The sequence below is a fragment of the Coenobita brevimanus genome, chromosome 40 (genome assembly GCF_032717465.1).
Source record: "Coenobita brevimanus isolate Jiangsu-jjx chromosome 40, ASM3271746v2, whole genome shotgun sequence".
In the NCBI taxonomy this organism is placed as follows: domain Eukaryota; kingdom Metazoa; phylum Arthropoda; class Malacostraca; order Decapoda; family Coenobitidae; genus Coenobita; species Coenobita brevimanus.
This window is the reverse complement of record NC_136993.1, coordinates 60,010,341-60,032,403: the sequence shown is the minus strand read 5'-3', so window position 1 is coordinate 60,032,403 and position 22,063 is coordinate 60,010,341. Positions and strand designations below refer to the sequence as shown.

General features: G+C 42.8%; 1 protein-coding gene across 1 annotated transcript in view; it reads left to right on the top strand.

The window, feature by feature from the left end:
- LOC145397150 (glutamate receptor ionotropic, delta-1-like) overlaps positions 1 to 21,776 on the top strand; it is a 91,916-nt gene extending 70,140 nt beyond the window's left edge. Inside the window, exons 8-10 of the mRNA XM_080270347.1 lie at positions 19,331 to 19,509; positions 19,741 to 19,897; positions 21,642 to 21,776. Of these exons, the coding sequence (XP_080126473.1) occupies positions 19,331 to 19,509; positions 19,741 to 19,897; positions 21,642 to 21,776 (471 nt within the window). The remainder of the gene's footprint in view (positions 1 to 19,330; positions 19,510 to 19,740; positions 19,898 to 21,641) is intronic.
- Positions 21,777 to 22,063: the final 287 nt, after the last annotated feature.

Genomic DNA, 22,063 nt, shown 5'->3' with positions numbered 1-22,063 from the left:
TGCATGCAAGAACTTCATAGAATTTTCAAATGACAATCCCAGGTAAGCCAACAGTCAAACTTTAAGCCAAGAAACTTTGTCTCCTCCATGCACTGCAGTCAGTGTTGACTCAGAAGTAAGTCATGGTCTGCATTGTGAGTTGTGGGCTCATAAATATTCCACCAGGACTTCAGGTTATTCTTAAAGACTCTGTATTGCTACTGGATGCTTTACTGAGAGCTCAATTGTGTTACTCCTGAAGTCTAGTTGATCTCAGTTATCTCATACAGTCTTTCAGCGTTGAGGCAGAGAGTTTCTTTTGTGTGTGTTGCCCAATGTCATGGCTGCACTGCGTAAACACAGAGCAGTCTCCTTAGCAGATCTAGTAAGAAGGCAGCTGGTCGCTGCCGATTCATGACTTTCTTCCACGCCTGTCTCATGATAAATAAGCAACAAACATTCACTTGCTTACATTTGTCTCCCCCCAGATAAATAAGATGTCTCCCGACATGTTATAGGTGTAGAGATTAATAGAAGACAATTTAAATAGTAAAACAACACTGATATTATAAATGAATGAGAAGAAAATTAAATGACAATATATTACACTAATAATAAGAGTATACTGGTTAACAGGGAGAATATTTAAATACATCAGCGTACATACATAAGAGAATGATACAATGCTGATATATGGTATAATGATAAATAATAAAATTACATTAATATAACAGCTGGTTAAACAGGAATTGCGATGGTATAGCGAGAGAATAAGGTCTCGTAATAATTAAATATTGTTAATTTTAGAGGGAGGCGGTGGCTGAAAAGGTAGAGAGGCGGTCTGCAGTCCTAACGGACCCAGGATCGAATCCCGACTGGGGCAGGGAACAGCTTAAGGATTTGAATTTCCTAAAAGCAGACTTTCCGTATCTACCAGATGGCCAGCCGACATGTCGCAAATATACCCCCGCTAATAGCAACACACCAGTGCTGTATGAGACAGCCTTAGCATGTATTCAATATGGATGGTGGGTGTTAGCGCCGAAGTGGTGACATGTGGAGGTGTAGGGGGACTATTGGGCCTTGGGATAGGTCACTGCCACCAAGAAATAGGCCCTGAAGCCTTTGCCCAGAGTCGGACACGTAAAAAAAAAAAAATTAACTAGTCTGGTGTCCGCACGTCTTCCCACAAATTAGCACTGTAGAGTCGGGGTGGAGTAAGTAATTTGTCTTCCCCATTTCGTCTTACTCCCACTCAGATTTCTTGAGCTTCAGCATCAGTTCCAATATCTCGTCACTTTCGCATTTAACGACGTTCACTGTTTCCCTCGTTCCATTAAGTAACGTTATCTCATGGAGTCTTTTTTCCACTAGTTTAACACCGCAATGGACCAAAAATCACTGTGAATACAATAAAAAATTCTGCTATGGTGAATGCAAGAAGAGAATACACATATTTAATGAGAACTTAAAAAAAAAAAAAATGAAGTGAAATACCTATACTACAGCATTCTCGCAAGGAACAGTTGTGATGGAGACGATTTTAAAACACAGGACAAAGACGAAGGGTTTGAACGGCAGATGGACAGGGATGGCCCGACCACGGGAGGTGGTGGTTCCCCCCCTCCCCAGTGTTTGTTCCTGAGTTGGTCACAAAATTACTGAGTTTGTCAAAAATAGAGAGTAGAGAGTTTTCTTTTTTACATGAGACATCTCCGAGAGGAAAAAATATTTTTTACATAAGTTTTTTTCTCTCTCTCTCTCTCTCTCTCTCTCTCTCTCTCTCTCTCTCTCTCTCTCTCTCTCTCTCTCTCTCTCTCTCTCTCTCTCTCTCTATATATATATATATATATATATATATATATTTTATCCTATGGCTATTCTTTATTCTTAAAATAGTAGAAGTGCTGTATCTATTTCGTTGGTCAAATATATTCGAGTTGGTCAAATAACGGAGGAATTGGTCAAATATAACTTGAGTTGCTCAAATAAGAGGCGTGTTGGTCAAATATGCGGCGAGTTGGTCACAACTAAGGTAACTCCCCACACCCGAATCACAAACTCCTCAGGCCATCCATGCAGATGGACACGAATGTAAGAGATCAGACGGGACATGTCGTGATACAGAAGAAAAAATTCAGTGTACACAAATGCAGTTTAGAGAGTCATTGTGATATAGAGAGAAGTGAATTATTTGGATGTGACCAAGGAAGCCTGTAGAACGAACAGGATTATGGACCATGATAGACGTGGAAAGGAAAGTAGCTTCTAGTACAGGATAGTACAGTTCTAGTCTTGAGAAAGAGATACAGAATTAAGTTCGTGTGAGCTCATTCCAAAACTAAACTAAGGTCTGACACCGGAACAATATGACAATTGAGAAATTCTCTGCTTGCATCATAAATTATTGGATGGTGATATTTTCTGTGAATATTATTAATCTTATCATTTCACTGACACATTAAAACTGCCTATTTCATTCAACAATATAACCGTACTACATAGTAACAGAGATATCGTCCTCCACTAACATTACTTCCCCCGGGGTTTTACCAGTTGGCCCCCTGGTTGGAGAACCCCACCTCTATCCCTATCCCCCAGAGATGAACCAAGGATAGCTAGTGGAAGCAAGGCTGTCTACACTCTCTGCAACATCTTGCTTATGAAAGGAATCTGGATTAATGTTCAGATCATCTGAGTGGTCATGACAAGGCCAGTAGTAAAGGAAGGATCAAACTGGTTTGGATCCTTGAGCCGCCCGACATTCGTCTCTGTGGTGTTGACGGCTCAGAACTTTATGTGAAGGCAAGGTAACTCTTGAGATACAACTCGATGAATTAATAAAACCTTTCACGGATAAGTTTTATGTCGCAGACAAACTTCGGTATCCTGCACATGTTTTGATTGGCATTGGCACCATGGCTAAACATTCTATTGAACTGACACCTGCTTGTAGCAGTATTACAGTGAAGGGACTTTGTGTATCAGGCATGAATTGTCCACATCCTGTCCTTTCACAGGTAAATTCGATCACACAGTCTGCCGTAACCCCACGGCCACCAGTAGTGATTAATGAGGATAACTTAGTACCAGTATCTCGTGACACCCCCTTTAACAGAGACACAATGGCTGACTCATCAAGGTCGCATTTAACTACCTCAGAGAGTCTGAATGATATTTTGCAATAATGCAAAGATGAAACGAGCAGTGACAAAATGGTGCACAGTTTAGTTGTCGCATGAACACACGAAAGCCTCTGTCCGTGTTGAAGGGGCGAAAAAAGGAGTGAATGCATTAACCTTACCTGAGACGTGCTGTGTGAATGATCTAACATACGAGCCAGCACTGTGTTCCGTGTTGAAGGAAAATTTGTGTTATCTTTACATACTAAATGTTACCAAAGCTCTGCTAAAGCTTTAACGTGGTACAAAGATTGACGATTTCCTGGCGTACCCATCGGCTGTAAAGGTGTGCCAGGATATACCATTCTCTGTAACTGCTAAGGATACTGATGATAGTTTACCTGGTGCCTATACATCTGAAAACTCTATGGATTCTGCAATGATTCCTTCAGTTGATCTCACCTTTCAAGTAATAGTGGGCAACTTCCCTCAGTAAAAAGAACAATTAATTATTCTTGTGCAGACCTACAGAGATGTTGTGGCCTTACCTGGTTAACCTATGGGGAAGACAAGTTTGATAAAACACCACACTGAATTCATTCCCGGCACTCAACCAATTACATATCCCAGAATATAGCCTACATTACCCCATATCTTACGAAAAGCAACTGACGAGATAGGACAGGATATACTTAATCAGGACACCACTGAACACTCCGTCAGTTCGTGGAATACTCCACTTTTCCTGGTCCCCAAGATAGGAGAGCGAGTTTAGACCCGTAGTTGACTATCGTAAGGTAAACTCTGTCACTGTACCCAACCGATTCCCATTACCAGTGTTAACAGATTAACTGGAATAACTTCATGAAAATAACGTTGTTTTCACTTCCCTTGACTTACTTATTAGCTACCGGCAAGTGGAAAGGGAAGGGTCATCTGGCCTATAAGTGCATTCATTATTGCTCCTGGCCACTGTCATTTCAAACGGCTTCCCTTCGTCTTAGAAATGCTCCTTCAGCATTCATGAGGCTTATCCATTCTGAATTCTGTGGTATGATTGGCCATTCTCTTTTTGATTATCAAGATGACATCATCGTGGTGAGTAAATCAATTCCTGAACATTTTGCCAAACTACAGGAAGTTTTTGATCGCATTCAAATTGCAGATCTAAAGGTTAAGCTCAGTAAATGCAACTTTTGACATAAGAGAACGAAATTTCTTGGACATGTGGTTGACGCTGAAGGAGAGCATACCTCAGATGAGTAAGTTAAAGCTGATTCTAAGATCCCAGAACCTACTACTACTAATGATGTAGGGAGTTTCCTTGGACTGAGTGGCTACTATCGGCGATTCATTTTCAAGGTTATGCACAGATCGCTTCCCCTCGAACTATGTACCTGAAGACAAATAAACCTTATGTTTGGACTAATGACCAGTCTCATGCCTTTGAAACACTGAAGACAGCTATTAGTAGTGGCCCAATCCTAGCATTCCGTGATTATAAGAAACCTTTTCTTCTTTGTACACACGTGTCTGGGGTAGGACTAGGCACAGTACTGATGCAAACAGATAATCCAGAGAGGAAACGTGTAATACAAAATACTAGTCGTGTCGTCGATGCCACTGAAGGTAACTACAGTGTTACTGATTGGGATGATTTGGCAGTTGTTTGGTCTCAGAGTTTTCAGAGACATACTCTACGGATATCCAGTTTATATCCAAACAGATCATCTCCCACTTTGTGACTTATTCAAAGGAAGAAATCTTACCAGACGTCTAGCACGACGGTCAGTTATTATCCAAGACTTCAACCCAGCCTTTCAGTACATGCCTGGTAAAAACAAATGTAGTTGCAGATGCTCTTTCATGTCATGTAACCGCGGCAGTCACACGATTTCAACCAAATGAAGTTCCTTACTTCACTCTAACCTCAGACGTTGTTTATAACTGCCAGTGCACAAGCCCTCTGTGGTCTAAGGCCATTTACTTCCTAAAGTCTGGAGACGCTTTGATCTTACCTACTCTGCCAGTGTCATTAGATGACGGTGTTATTAGATGTTAGTCAATGATGTTTTCTACAGGAAGACATTCTTTACCGGTAGGGACATACCCAACAGAGAGGTACATCAACTTCTTGTCCCAACTGATCTAATACCTGCAGTACTCTGCATTGTCCATAACACACCTCATGCATCTCATCCAGGAAAAGATCGGTGTTTGATACAAGCACATCTTTCAGATTTTTGGCCTACTGTACGTAAGGAAATCAATGTTCACTGTCATTTCTGTGTTCCCTGTAATCGTCATAGACGGTCAACCGGATTATCTGTTCCACCCTTGCAATATCCAGTTCCACCACGTCCATGGGAAACTCTTTCTATTGACTTCCTTAAATTGCCTCTTACGGAGTCAGGTGAAGAGTATTTGTCTGTCGCAGATGATCATCTCTCACGTTAGTGTGTTCCTGTTGCTCTCCAAGACAAGACTGCTAAGAGTGTTGCACGTACCTTCACTAGTCATGATATTTGTCCATTCACTGTTATTGCCAATAATGACTCGGAGTTTAACAATTAATCATCTTGTTGAGGTTTATAGGTAGTGCAGCATCAATAAATATAATGTTATACCCAACCACCTGGCTTCCAATGGCCTTGTCGAAAGGCAAAATCGTACTTTGCTGGAGTACTTGAGGTACTTACGTTCTCAAAGCCCCTGTTGGGATCAGTGGATACCCCAAGCTGCGGCCTCAATTAATGGTTCCATCAATAGTTCCATGATTACCCGTTAATCCATTGACGAAACTCCATTCTTAGTCTTTCATGGATTCGATAAATATTTGCGCTGTTTAATGATATTAGCGAAACCTGGTCCACTCTATAATTTGGATGATTATGTGGAAGTGAAACTGACAGACTTCCAGAAACTACACTAGCATATAAAGGCTAATCTGGCCTTATCTAAAGAGAATATACATCGCCAGCATAAGTCTGCATCGCCTATCAACATTAACATTGGGGACTTGCTATTCGCTTGTTCGCACACACGCAGTTCTAAACTAGATGATAAATTTGCAGGCCCACACTGCGTGATATCTCTTAACGGTACAAATTTGATATTAGAGGCTTGCTGTCATCTGAGAGTACGTGGGTTCACATAGACGATCTTAAGGCAACTCCCAGGTAAGTTAAATGGGGAGGAAATCAGGAAAATAATGCATTTCTTCCTCCTACTGCTCCTCACCAACCGCCTTGGTATACAGGCGCGTTCCCCAGTGCTCTTCATTACCCAGTGTTTTAACTAAAAGTGTGAGTGAATATTGGGTGTGAAAGTGAATAGATCAGTGTATAAGAGCCCTATACATATTTCCCTCGTGAAAAGTATTAAAATAGCTTGCATGCAAAATTTTTTGAGAGTATTAGAAGTGTAAATCGTTCGCCTGTCCGGTTGTCTTTGTTGTCTTCCGGCCCTCTTTATCGTTTTCCCGCCCATATTTTTTATCTCAGTCATTTTATACTTAATTTTCCCACAGCTCAAGGTAATTTAGAACGATATGATAGCAAGTAGGTTGTCTTTCCTTACTGGTAAACGGTGTTAGTGTACTGAAAGTCTATTCACCAAACAGAGCTTTGTTTTGACTGTTTTTCCACCCTCAGCTGTGTACGTTATAGCACTGTAAAGTCTGACTACTGTTAAATAAGTTGCTTGCTGTTTTAGTGCAAGGAATTAGCAGTGTCTCGAGTATAGAGATAAAACTGTATGATGTTACACCAGTGAAATAGTTTATACACTATAAACAGTTGTTTGCTGAGTGAAGCTAATTTGTATATTGACTTTTTCTACCAATCTATTTTGATTATTTTTTCAGTGAAGCAGTCTATAGTGTATTCCAGCAATTCAAGGTAAGTTAGATATTATTATAGGAAGCAGATTTTCTATTCTTTTTACACTGGTAAAGGAAGATAGTAAGATAGTATATAGAAAGTGTATCTCCCCATAAATTCAATATTTCATTTATAGAGCAAATTATCAATTTGTAACAGCATCCCTCAGCCAGTTGTATTTTGTTTTTCCTGATTCTTTTCCTGGTATTTTGGAAATATCTCTGCAAATCGCCGTTAGTACTGAAGACATGCCAGGAGTGTACTGGTTGTTTTGCTTCTCAGTATTTTTCGAAGTACTTTTTGACACCTGTGTTCAAACTATGCATCATCAGGAAAGATCTAGAAAATGGATTTAAGGGCAATGAGCAGTTCATCTAACATAAACTCTTGATTGTACGGGGAGTCTACATCTTCTGTGGCAAAGTCTATTAACTGCAGCTCAGCCGTGCATTTATGATGGTGAAAAAGAGGATCATAGTTGGCTGAGCTACTTACATGAAAAAAACTCCTGGCGAGGATGTTAGCAACGTCCAAGGGGTCGTCATAGATGTTATTATCGACCTGCAGGGTGGTAATAGGGAAGTATGGGCCTTTATTATTTAATATTCTTACGGTGGACCGGACTTTACTTAATGGTGTTATACGAGTCACCGTGGACACAAAGGACCGCCAGGAGTCACGTTTGGCCCTTCTTATGATTCTCCTTGCTTCAGTCCGTGCCTGTTTGTATGCAATAAAATTTTTCTCAGTGGGCTGACTATCAAAAATCCTGTATCTCCTAGTGCATTTTCTTAATGCTTGTCGGCAATCCGGCGTCCACCAATGTGCTCTATGCTTCGCATGAACTGTAGAAGTCATGGGAATAGCAGCCTCAGCCGCGTGTAATATGAAAGTAGTTACATTTTCGACCTTAACATCTATGGTCTCCCCAGATATATCTAAATTGGCGATCCTTGAGAAGGATTCTCAATCTGCTTTCTTATAGTGAAATTTTGGAGGTGGAGGGTCCGAAACAATGTCGCGTGTATAAGAAAGACATAGGCAAATGATCACTTCCCAAGGAGTCGTCATAAGGGTCCCATGAGAAGTCTTGATGTATACCAGGGGAGGCCAGAGATAAGTCAATGGCCGAAAAGTTACCAGTACGATCATCTACACGAGTCGCTCTACCATCGTTCAGAAGACAGAGGTTGGAATGTATTATTAGGTCGGCTACTTGCTCCCCACAACCATCAGTCCTCAAGGGGATGGGTGTTAAAATCGCCCAATACTAATTTATTGTCAGGAAGATGTTAGAAAAGTGAATTTAAAGCATCACTATCAATGGGGCCATGTGGAGGACAGTACAGAGAGCAAATAGACAGATACGTGTTATTAAATTTTACTCTGCACGCGACAGCTTCCAGAGTAGAATTTAGAATCACTTCCATTTGTGGGTGTGATTTATTTGTGTAAACAGCAACTCCGTGACCTTCATATCTTCTATACGAGTGGTAGTGTTTGAACTGTGGAGGATCAGGATGATCCTCCAGGCGCGTCTCCTGTAAACAAACAACGTCTGGCCTGTGTAGTGAAAGCAAGATTACAATATTTGTAACTTATTCCCGACACCTCTACAATTCCACTGTAATAGAGTGAATGCTGCGGTTTAAGATTTTTGTTGGGGCCCAGTGTGATTTATCTTTTTCTGTCACCGACCGGCAGGCGAGCGACTACCGAGGGGACCTATCCCAGTGCTTGTTCATGGAAACCTCCATATTGTCATCAATTACTAGGTTCCCTGACTCCCCCGAGGAAGAGCTAACCTTCCTCTCCCTCGCTGGAGTGGGAACTGGAAGCACATGAGGACGAGATTGTTTTGTGAGGGTGGTCATGTTACTTTTACTAGAGTTGTCGGGCTTTGCTTTAGGGCGTACTGATGGAGAGGCAGCAGCAGCCTGAGAATAGGCTGAAACCTTAGGGATGTCAGTGAGAGAGTTGGAGCGGACGGGAGGTCAAGATGGAGAGGTACTGTGAGTTGCAGGAGGGAGAAGGACAAGAACAGTCTGCGTCTCTACAAAGCACATCACAGGATGGGACATTACCGCCGAAGCATAGGACCTATTTGGCGTGGGAGTTGCATGCAACTCCTTCACCTTTTTCCTAGCTTCGTAATAGGAAATGCCCTCAGTTGCCTTCACCGTGCAGACCTCCTTCTCCTCCTTCCACTTGGGACAGTCCCTAGAGGAAGTGGAGTGAGTGCCCTTGCAGTGAAAGCAACATACCGTCTCAGATGTACAATGGTCCGCATCATGACCCTGGCTTGCACACTTGCCGCACACTGGCTGGGAAGCCCGACAAGTCTTTGCACTATGCCCATACAGCTGGCATTTCAGGCAACGCAAAGGGTTAGGGATGTAAGGCCGAACATGAACAGTTTCGTATCCAACTTTGACAGAACTGGAAAGAGACACTTTGGCAAACGTCAAGACAATGTTTGACGTCTTCGTCCTTATGCCCTCTGAGTAGCGAGTAATAAATCTAGCCTCAATTACGTCTTGGTGCGCCAATTCACTTACGATTTCATCCTCACTCTCACCATGAGATCCCTGCAAGTGACAACACCCTTGCAAGAATTCACGGAGACTGGGATTTTCGGCTCGACATCATAAGTGTGGAATTAGCGCAGTTTCATCAAATCTCTTACCTGTGCCGAGTTAACTGTTTTGATTAGGAAATCTCCATTCACAAGTTTTTTTACTTGTTCGACTTCTGCGCAGTGGTCAGTCACCTTCTTGATAAGGAAGGGATTGAGATTGGACAGGGGAGTGGAACCTAGCGCATGGAGAGTTACATAGGTCGCATTGTCCACTGGGACGTCAAGTGGGGATTGGGTCTGGCGTTCGTCCGTCTGGGGGTGGTCAGTCCTCTCATGCCTACTTTCGTCAGGACCACCTCCACACCTGAAGGGGGGAGAGGCAGCAGGGGCGTCCGTCATAGTGACCACTCCCCCCGTGAGGGGGAAGTGGGAAGAAAGAGAAAAACGCACAAGGGGCAAAGTACCTGGGGAAGACCCACTTAGGCTGAGATTACCCTCTCAAACCACTTTCAGGAGGACGCTCCTGTGTGTGACTCACACCCCAGAGCGATCAGTGGGGGTACACACCAGAGGTGAGTATGCAAAGGCAATCTCAGGAACAGATATAGACACTTACTATATCTCTAAACGGCTGGGAGGAAAATTAGTACTAGCTAACCTAACTTTTAATCGATATATTTACAAAACTAATGCCAGTGAGGCAGTCCTGAAAGCTAGAGGAGAGCCAGAAAAACACGTCTTCACTCTCCGCGACCATGCATCAAAGTCCCTCTTTTTCCTTAAAATTTGGGAGGGAATTTTATTAGTTTGACTGGAGATGCGAGGGAGGCGTGGAGGGAAGGCCAACTGCTAGAGGGGGTGTGGTGGTAAAAAGGTTAAAAACCACTGGTGTAGACTGTGGTGGGTGAGCACTGCACAGCTGACAGCCGTGTGGCAGTGTATGAGTAGTGTGACTGTGTGGCAGGCTGCTCAGCAGATCTGATTACTGGCTAATTAAATTTTCAGGTATTAGTAACGTTTTCACTTCTCCCGGATCTTTTTCTTAAAGTTAATGCTTGGAGAGAGAGAGAGAGAGAGAGAGAGAGAGAGACTACAGTGAAGCCATAACATTTTATCTTACAGTGTACTTTACCAATATACCCATATAATATCTATTTTAAGGTAAAAGTAATCGAAAAGTAATCGATTACTAACCGATTGCTGACCACAAAAATAATCGAAATAATCGATTACAGAAAAAATCTAGTATCGCCCATCACTACTGTCAACAGTTGCCGCCTTCCGTCGCGCCGGCTCGCCTGGTGCCAGCTTTAGCTCGTCGGCAGTGAGGCCACGTCAACCAGTTACCATGCTACAAAACGTCTGGCTCTAGCCCTCTCGCGCCATCTCGCTGCCAGTGTGGCCGTACCTTACTCGCTTCCTCACACATTACTCATTGCACGTTACTCGTTTCACGTTACCCATTAACTTTATTCTTGCTTATTTTCTTCCTTACTTTACAAATGTAGTCTGTGTGAGTTGCTTGTAGGTTCTCATAAATCATAGCAATTAAATCGGAGATAGTTGTTGTAGATCAGATAGTTGATAGTAGCAGCTGTAGATCATATAGTTGATCGTAGCTGACTGTTGTTGCCTGCTTCGTAGGAACTTTTAATATTCGTCTTCTTTGCGGCTTCTATGTTCTTTCTTCTTTCACCGCTTCATCGTTTTTTTTTGTTTTTTTTAAGCTTCGTTTTTACTGCATACCATCAGTGTAATGTATTGGTGCTGTGATGGAGATGGGCAGATTGAGATGGTTTGGACATATTGAGACGATAGAGGGTATCTGAGCGCAGAAGTCGAAAAGTGTGAACATCGTGTCTTGAGTTGCGAGAGGCAGATCGTAAAAGACTTGGGATGAGATCATATATTGTGACCTCGCCATAGGAGACTGAATAGGGAGGCTGCCGAAGATGTAGCAGCGTTGAAGGCCGCCATTAGATTTCCAATACCGATGCATGCAATCATGTTGGTGTCTTTATAAGCGATAAGAAATACGATACGAAAGCGTTGGTCCCAGACACCTACACCCATGCCATATCCTAATAATATTTAAAAGATAAAGAATAATGAGTAAATTGTTTTCCTATGTGTTGACAGTCGTTCTTATATAATCTTTTCGTTATGACTACACATTCCATATAACATCTTTAATTTTCATGCCACATACAATGTCAAAAACAAACTCTGCAAAGAAAGTAGTGTTGTATAATTTTGCCGTTCATCCCCTCCCCCCAACTCCCCAGCTAGAAACTGCGGAAGTATTCAGTGTCAGTCATCTTTCCAGTATAATATCTGAAAAAATGTTTATAGGTGGATGGGCAGATTAGAATGAAATTTTGAAATCATGTATATTTAGCAGTGCGAAGTGTCACTAATAAAAAATAATTTGGCCCCTTGAAAAAGTAGGGCTATTATTTGATATGGAAGCCTCTGGTTTCCGTGTTAATGCCCTTTGTGTGGTGTGATGTGGGAGTTTGATTTGTTTGGTGTGGTGTGAGAAGTGATATGCTGTGGGGTGGTGTGTGGCTTCGCTAAAACCCATGGGAGTGAAGCAGCTCCTGTCTGAAAATCGTTAGTGAAAGACAGACGGATGGAGCCGTTCCTAGAGCTGCTCCTACATCTAAAAGTCATCGGAATTCAAAAATTTTTGCATGGAACTACAGGCATATTTGAATGACTATAGTTCCTATATATCGGGAAATATTGTCTTAGTCTTATATGCAAGAAATCTGGCGATCCTGTTGACAAGACAGAGAGTGAAGGTGTAGAAAAGCCACCAGTTTAGGACAGTCATTTCAGGACTCACCACTCATACAGTGTAGAGGATTCGATCAACATGAATCCCACATTACAAAGTCACCAGTGACAGAGGGAAGGTAAGGTTCATATTCATCATGTGCTTCAGAGAATATTGTCACAAAACTAGAGGTTAGCCTTCCCTTTCTTGATTTTAATCTTAAACCTGCGGCCGACAGTTCGAAGCCACATGTTCCTAAGTAACCACATCCAAAAATTATGACAGATAAAATTAAACTAGCATTTTTCTACCTCACTTACTCTGATTCTTTCTCTTTCACACACGCTTACACACGGTCATTCTAATAATCCATCCATCCATTGCCAGACGCCATGTATCCCAAATGGGGTGGCCAAGGGCTTAGAGTTAATTGTTTTACAGGGAGGGGCACTAATCCTCCACCAACCCCACTTGACGTAGGAATAATACTTTCAATAAAACACCCGCTCTCCCCCACCACCACTCTGATAAGATGCTAGTTCGAGCCCAGTCTGTCGCAGGGAATATTCTGAGGACTTTATTAATTATACATGTTCCATCCTCGCTAGTACCCTCGATCAAAAAAAAAAAAAAAAAAAAAACGGCAATTTTTCAGTGTGAGACATTATGCTACACCGACTAAGACATACGGGAAATGACACGATATGTTGGTACTGCGGTTGACAGAGTTGCCAGTTAGTAATATCTAAGCCCTCACTTTCCTACGGTATTGCATTATAATTTTTGTGAATTAAACAGACATGCCAACACTACCGACTGAACCAGAGACGGAGCATTTTACATCTTATCCAACCTCAGGGTGCCGATACTTTTTTTTATCGAGGGTACCATCACACCAATGACATACATAACATATATTCAACGTGCCCGATAACTTTTATGCAAGACGTTCTGGCAAGCAAACGAACGGGTGGACCTCGGGGAACGGACTATGAAGTCTGTGGCCGAAGTCAGGCAGAAAATGGCATGATGCGCCCATTCACTTCTCATTAACTTTCTCTAACCCACGACCAAGCTCTTTCATACATTTTGACACTTCATCTTAGTCGCACTCTGTGTTTTTTTTGTTTTTTTTCTAAGTCACATCCATTCTACAATCTCAGTCACATTTTTACAGACACTTGCTCGCACGAAATTATTCACTCACTTGTGCCTTTACCCTAGTAGTGACTCATTTTCATTTATACTCACTTTTTATCACACTGTCCTCTTCTCTTTCAGACCTTTCTTCACACTTTCTGCCGACTTTCTCTCACTCACTCTCACTTCCTTTTCCTGACACATGACTGGACCATTCACCCACTATACTGGGATACAAGGCAACGTAATTCAGCTTATCACAATTACCTCATCTACCTGGCCAAGCAAGCAACCCAACTACAAAAATACTACATGAAAACAACATTGCCATAACTAAGTAACTTTCCTGTAGCTTATGGACTGAAGGACAGAATACCATTAAACTCATACAGATTTTGCACTAGTCAGCAGAAGTAAGTTACATTCAAGATACATGCACAGGCTCCGTGAATTTTGAATAAAGTAAAGGAGTTGTTTACATGATCAGACGTCTGGTCAGAATAGCATACTAAACCCAGGAAAAAATAGATTTATGTGAGTGACTGAAAGTAAGTTAACCTGCGAGTAAATGTGCGAGAGTAAAGAAGGAAGAGCTCATACGAGTATGACTGAATGAGAGTACAAGAGCGAATTAAATTATTTTTTTGTTTGTACATGAAGGCATGAACCAATTCAACAATGGCTGTCACGAAATCTGACCCAATACGTAAAGTTTCGTGTAGGAAAATTAATATGTGTGAATAACTGAGAATTAGTGGAAATGACTGAGATAATTGTGAGTTCAAGACTAAGTATCAAAATTTGGAGAGTCAGTGAATGAGTGAGGATTTTAAGGAGACAGTGAATGACTAAGTGTGATGAGAGGAATTCATTGGTGAAGGAAAATTAATCACGGAACGTGGGGGTGAGTGAGTAACTGAAGAGATAAAAAAGAAAGTAGACTGTAAGTGACTGTTTGTGTGTGTGTGTGTGTGTGTGTGTGTGTGTGTGTGTTGCGAGGGAAAGTGTGAGACAGGGTGAGTTGTAGTAACAAATAAAAATTAATAAAACTTTGAAATTATGTGACTGCATATACTGTATAATAAATGTGAAATGACTGAACGTGAGTGAGAGTAAGAGTGTGAAAGGGAATTGTGAGGGAAACAGAAGAGTACAAGAGTGCGAGGCGCTAACAAAAAAAAATAAATAAATGCTTTGGAGTATAAGACTGCATATGAGTTATGTGAGATTGCAATGTAACAAATAAAGAAGTGAGAAGGAGCGGGAGAGAATGATCAGTTAAAGGCTGCATGAGGGAAGGAGTGTGTGTGCGTGTGTGTGTGTGTGTGTGTGTGTGTGTAATTCACCGGGTTGGTCAGGATCACTTGATGGTCGTGATCGTCAGCTTTTACCCTCCCGGAAGGGAGCTGAGAGCTCATATAGTCAGATCTAAGGGCAAGGCTGTAACCTTCACACACGCACACACCAGTCCCCTTGCTCGAGGGGGACGGTAACCACCCACTTCGTCAGTGAAACTTTTCGCAACCTGAACGAGGCGCGAACTCCCGTCCACCAGTTGGCAAGCGAGAGCGTTACCACTGCACCAGCGAGCGGTGTGTGTGTGTGTGTGTGTGTGTGTGTGTGTGTGTGTGTGTGTGTGTGTGTGTGTGTGTGTGAAAAAAGAATAAAAACAGCGAAATATAGGAGTGGAAAGTTGTGTGCAAGAGTGTGGGTCGTAACTGAATGAATGAGTGAGTGGGTGTATGAGTGGTAGGATAAGTAATTGGGTGGAAGTGTGAGTGAGTGAGTGAGTGGATGGGTCAATGGGTGGGTAAGAAAATGAATGAATGGGTGATTAAGTTCTTGGACGGGTAAGCGCGTGAGGTAGCGAGTAGGTGTGAATGATACGGTCAGCAGAAGAGCGACTGAGTGATAGTGTGAGTGCGTAACTGAGTGAGGGAGAGTGTGGGCAAGCGAGTGGGTGTGTTGATGGGTGGGTAGGTGGGTAAGTTACCAAGCCAGTTAATGGGTTTGAGAGATGGGAGATGATTAGAAAGATGAGAGGTTGGGTGAGTGAGGTGATGGGTCTGATTTAACAGGGGTGACTGCGAATTAGTGAGTGGGAGGGTGTGGAAGCTAGTGAGTGAAATGGTGTGGAAGTTAGTGAGTTAGTATGGGTGGTGGCTAGTAAGTGGGTGAGTGTGTGGATTAGTGAGTGGGTGGGTGGTTGAGTGCATGAATAAGTGAGAGGGTGACTGAGTACCACAGTGAGTGCGTCAGCGAGCAGTTAAATGAGATAGAGTTACTGGGTGTGTTAGCGGCTGAGAGAGTAAATAATTAACAGTCTGAGTGTGCAAGTGGGTGGCTGGGTTGGTGACTGAGTGCCCGAGCGAGAGAATATGAGTGGGCAGGTAATTGAGAATAGCTGAGCCTGAAAGTAAGTAGACGGGTGGGTTGAGTGATGATTGAAAGAGTGAGTGATGAGCTGGGTGAGTAACTTTTTACCACATAGTCCCCCCTCTCTCTTAGACCTTTCTTCGCTCTTTCTACCTGACTTTCCCTTTCTCACTTACTCTCACTTCCTTATTCTGACACATGAATCGACTATTCACCCACTATACTGGGGTACAAGACAACATAATTCACCTCATGACAGTTACTTTATCTACGTGGCCAACGAAACAACCCAACTACGATAATACTTCATGACAACAACATTGCCATAACAGAGTAACTTCCTTGCAGCTTATGGACTGAAGGACAGAATACCATTAATCACCCCGACAAAATCTTCCACAGGAGTACCCTCAAATTTTTAACAATATTCAGCTCAATCCTGCATCATCTTTAAACATACGTAGGGTTTCATTCTCTCGGGATTTATCTCGGAAAGAACATTTTACTTCTCCTGTAAAATCTGCTTCCAAGAGATTGGGTGTGCTAAGCCGACTCCGTGCTTTCTTTACCCCTGTACAGTTGTTGACTTTATACAAGGGTTATATTCGACCCTGTGTAGTGTACAACTCTCACGTGTGGAGAGGTTCCACACATACAGTTCTTCTAGACAAGGTGGAGTCAAAGGCTGTTCGTCTCATTAACCAACCCCTGTCTCTTCGCCGCACTGTTGCATCTTTATCCTTTTCTATCGTTACTTCAGTGGTTACTGCTCCTCTGAACTGTCCGCTTGCATCCCTTCACCACTTCGGCGGGCACGTAGCACCGGTCTAGCAACAAACTCTCATCCCCTTTCTGTTCAACTCTCTAATGCAAGAGTTAACTGTTACTCTCAGTCCTTCATGTATGCAACAGGCCAACTCTGGAACTGTCTCCCTCTGTCTTTATTTCCTACTGCCTATGATCTCCAGAGTTTCAAACGCAGCGTGTCCAGTCATCTCGAAATGAACGGATCTTGAATTTGGTTCTCTGTTATCTTGTTTTTGTTTTTATTTTGTAGGGAACAATTTGCGGGCTCCAGGCCTTTGGTTCATTCTTCTTTGCATTAAAAAAATAATAAAAAAAAAATGAGATGGCTTAATGCGTGAGTGGGTGAGTGGGTAAATGAGTAAGTGAATTATTTGTCGGGTGGGTGGTCGGGTGGGTAGTTGGGTGGATGAGTGAGTGCTTGGGTGAGTGGATGTGTGAAAAAATGGGTGATAGAGTGGGTGTAAAGATGGGTGATGGGTGCTTGGGTGAATGAGTGGGCAGGATATTAAATGAAAGAGTAACTGACTGACTGGGAGAGTGATTCTGATTGAGTAGGTGACAGATTGGGTGATTGAGTTTGTAAAAATATGGGGTGGGTGGGTGAGATAACCTGTGAGTGACCGGTTTGGTGGAGGAAGGAGTGAGAGAGTGATCGGTTCAGTGGAGGAAGGAGTGAGTGAGTGATTGGTTTGGTGGAGGATAGGGTTTAGAGAGTGAGAGAATCTAAGTGAATAGTGACAGACTGGGTGAGTAAGCGTGTAAAAAAATGTGTTGTTGGGTGGATGAGTGGGTGGGTAAGTGAGCTAGTGAGTGTGTGAGTGGAGGAATGAGTGAATGAGTGATCGGTTTAATGAGTTAATGATTGGCTTAGTAAGTGAGTGAGTAATTGATGGCTGGATGGTCCGTCTGTTGAAGGGTAAGAGTGAGTGTGTCAGTGAGTGTGTGAGTAATGGGTGAGTGAACTGTATAACTGAGTGAATGGGTGGATGGTTCAGTGAGCGAGCAGTTGAGTAGAGAATGGCGTGAGTGAGTGAAGGAGGGAGTGTGTGGATGTGTGAATGAGTGAGTGGGTTGATGGGTGGGTGAGTGAGTGGATGGTTGGGCAGGTGGCTGAGTGCGTGCGTGAATGAGTGATTGGGTAACCGGGTGAGTGAGAATGAGTGAGTGGGTGAGTAGATGTCTGAGCGACTGAGTGACTGGGTGGGAAAGTAGGTGGATATGTGAGAAGGAGGACGGTAGAGTGTCTGGGCGAGCCGAGGAGTGAGCGTTGTATTCAATGAGTGGATGACAGAAAGTGGTTGTGTTGAATGGTCGCGCGCGCGCGCGCGCGTGTGTGTGTGTGCGCATGTGCGTGTGTGTGTGTGTGTGTGTGTGTGTGTGTGTGTGTGTGTGTGTTTGTGTTTATTTTCTGTTCAGTCCGAGTACGTTGCTGGAAAATATCAGGGGAAATACCCATAAATGATCTGGCCATGTGGAGAGAATGGAGAATGATAGCTTGACTGGGAGGGTGCTTGTGAGTGAGATGGAGGGGCGAGAGAAGGGGGAAACCCAGGATGAGATTGATTTATGAGATGTGGAGGTATGTGAGAGAGTAGTGTGAAGTGGAGAGAGGGCAGCCTGGTGGCGGAACAAGGTAACATGGAGGCGATTCGTTTGTGGCCAACCATTCTGGAAATCATGCGTCTGGCTATTGATGGATACATTAAAATTACAGAAAAGTTACTTATTGAATCTCGTTTCCTACATATGCAGGACGTTTGCCAGATTTATCCATTTTGCAATAACACTAGTATGGAAAATGCTGTTATATATCAGAACACATCCCTGACATAACAGAGCTGCCAGTATTATTATCACATCATAATTCGGTGCTGGTGAGGGACGCCTTCGCTTGGTGGCATCGGTATAAACGGCCGGTGGGGCTGCCTTCTTGTAGTAACGCCCCTCATTCCCCACCCTGTCCTCTCAAAGATAGATGTTGGGTTACAGAAGAATGGCAGGTTTGGTCCCAGTCCACTGGGTTCACATTCAGATGGTCTTCAAGTTGCAGCTGATATTTTCATCATAAACCTAAATAAAGGTAGGGAGGTAAGGTTAAACAGTAAAGTCAACTGTTATAGTAACTCAGGCTCCTATGCCTCACCTTCAACTGAATCAAAATCATTTGTCATGAGCTGAAAAATAATACTAGATTTGTCACGACGGTGAAATAGACAATGGTGATTGTATTAATGGTATCACTTTGCTAGACTCACTTTTACATAAAGATCGTCTGGCGGTAGCTGGAATAGAGTAATATAAATTGTCTTGACTGTAAGATGGCATTATGGGGTCACGAATATACTGTAGATCAAGCGCCCCCCGCCCCCATTTCTATGCCTGTGGATGCGCCCCTGGTAATTAAGAAAATGGTGAAGAAAAAGTATCTAAAGAATCAGTTGGGTGGGAAAGGGGCGCAGGATGGAGCCTGGCCTAGTTGGGTGGGAAATCAACACAGGATAAAATTCGAATTCTTTATCTTCTCTTACACTTCGGACTAAGTAGATTGTATTAGAAACCTTAGAGAAAAGAAATACTTCAAGGTCCAGCTTGTGTCTCCCTCCCACCTAAAAGGTCCACACGTCACATTGGATCAGTGACAGTACCCAAAAAGTTTCTCCTTTTCCAGGTCATGGTAGCAGATAAAGCACTGGAAGAGGTCAAACGTGGTGGCTTTTCCCTGATCGACGGTAGGAATTACATTAAAATCCTCGTGGCCTCCAGATACACAGACTCCAAAGGCAACACTCCTTATTATTTCAGCAGCAAATATATATCAGTGTTTCCCGCCTTTGGATGGGGAATAAGGTAAGTACACATATCCCTTCGCCACCAGTCCCTCCTATAAAATCAACACAAAACAGATTTCATGGGCAAGCTAATCATATACAGTAGATCCATTTGCCACCTTTCCCTGCTACAAGGCCAACTCCAAACAGAACTCGTGGACAATTCACTATACCCACATTGTACTGCAACCCCGCACTCCCCCCCCCCCTACACACACACTAAGGCCACAGTGATTATACTGTTCCTCAGAAAAGGTGCGCCATTCTACTCTCCATTCCAAACACTGACACATCGACTGGAAGACGCTGGTATTATAGAGTACTGGACTGAGGAGGTGACTGGTCAGCGTGTGAAGGAGAACAGGCAGAGTGCTGACTTGGCCGCTATTGTTGCTGAAGATACTACAGTAAGCAATAAATATCTTTACCCTTTCAAAAAGTTACGATTTTCTTATGACATTCCCTCTGTACTTCTGTCTGTATTACCGGATGACCAGACGCCTCAATCCCGCAAAGGGTGACCAGAAATGAATCGCCTGTATGCCACCCTATCCTCTGCCATCGAACTGCCCTCACACATATCACCTTCATTTGACTTCACTCCATCCCTCCACCTCACCTTCAGTTTCCCAGTCCTCTACCCCCTTCATCTCACTCACATACTCTCTCCCAGTCAGTTTCTTATCTGCCATTATATCATCATGTCCATATCTCCCTTTCTGAATTTCATTCTTGGTACCACTTAACCATGACAAGTTTCTTGTTTTTTCTTGCTATCTCCTGACGATTGAATCTAGTTCTGACAAATCGTTATGGATTGGCAGGATCAGCTACAGCCATCATTAATCCCTTCAGAACCGAGATTGGGAGGTCTACTAAATAATTAAAATCCGTTTCTGTAGTAGTAAGAACAAACTACAAAATAATGGCGCCGTCTGGAAAGGGAATTGTTTTGCCCCTTATTAGAATGCTGGCTGACGTTATCGATCTGCGAGTGAAGGAAAACGGGCAAGGTGCTGCTGAGCCGTTTCCCTTTGTTGCAAAGAACTTTATAGTAAACAAAACATTATTAATTTAAGGTTACTATGCTGTGCTGGTAATGAGGTAGCTGTCCAGTGTTCGAGATTAGTATTTCATATCTCCATCACTGCAATGCCACCTTCCTTCTTGCTCCTTTCATATTTTGTTCTACAGAGAGCAGAGGTTTTTCAGTAGAGGTGTTAGATACAACCTTAATATGCCTTCAGTATAAAGAAGCCATTTCTGTAATATCATCGGGTAGGTACAAGAATAAACCAGTTCAATACATCAATTAATGCAATAGGCAAAAAAAAAACATCATTTCTGTGCAATATCACTGCAATTACTAAGCACCTACCCAAGTTTCGTTGATACCAAAATATAATATGACTACTGATAATATAACACTTTTACAAGTCGTTTGGATTCTTCATTGTATTGTTGCATCTAACATCATCATCCTGACCAATTTTGTTACAGTAGTGTCAGAAATAAGGGAAGAGAAAGTACGAATCTGCAGAATTATCAACAACAGATCCACTGAAAGGTGACAAACTTACATGCATTCACTGACAACCCTTACATCCTGGCTCCACCGATGAACCTTAACCATCTGCCCATAATTTGCTTAGAATATTGCTGTCACCTCTGCAGATGAAGTTTGTATTGTGTATGGATGCTATAACGTCTTGTAACTGCATAAGTACAAACTTCTTGTTCCTCAGTCCCAGTCTGTTTGGCCAAGCAGACCCGTCGACCAAAGGTCGACGGCGCCTAACCAGGGTGGGACCAGGGTCCATTCCACGGCGAGGTGCAGGAAACAATGAGGATGCCGTGCCCCAACGAGGGTACACAGTGCCACCACTTCTAGGCTCCTCATCAGCGCTGGTGGTTTCGAGCGCTAGTGAATTCCTCTAGATCTGGTACTTTTGTTAATGAAAAGACCAGATTATTATTATTATTATTATTATTATTATTATTATTATTATGATGATGATGATGATGATGATGATGATGATAATGATAATAATTATTACTACTACTACTACTACTACTACTATTGTTGTTGTAGTTGTTGTTTTGTTCATTTTTGTTCTTTTTGTTGTTGTTACTGGTATGTTCTATCCCCAGGCAGAATCTCGGGAGCTGCGATTGGGCCTGAACCACCTGCAGGGCGCCTTCCACCTGCTGCTCCTGGGCTCCACGCTGGCCACCCTCTCCCTGCTGGCTGAGATCCTGGCTCATATCCACAGGAGCCAACAGTGAAGCTGATTCATCTTTGCGTTCGTGCTGTCGTTCGGTTGACAGTGTGGATATACGGCTATCGATCTGTGACATGGATCTCCTACTTATCTATCTACGAGAACTGTCTGACGCAGCATCCTGTGAAGAGTGGCCTCCCAAAATGCACCTCTCAGTGTTTCTGTCCTGACTCAGTAACGACCTTTTATTTTATTTTATTTTTTTGATACACCACTCCAATATAATTCTCTTTAATTGTTTAAAAGAATACGCAAGATAAAATCTGTCCTGCTTTTATATGCTTTCAATTC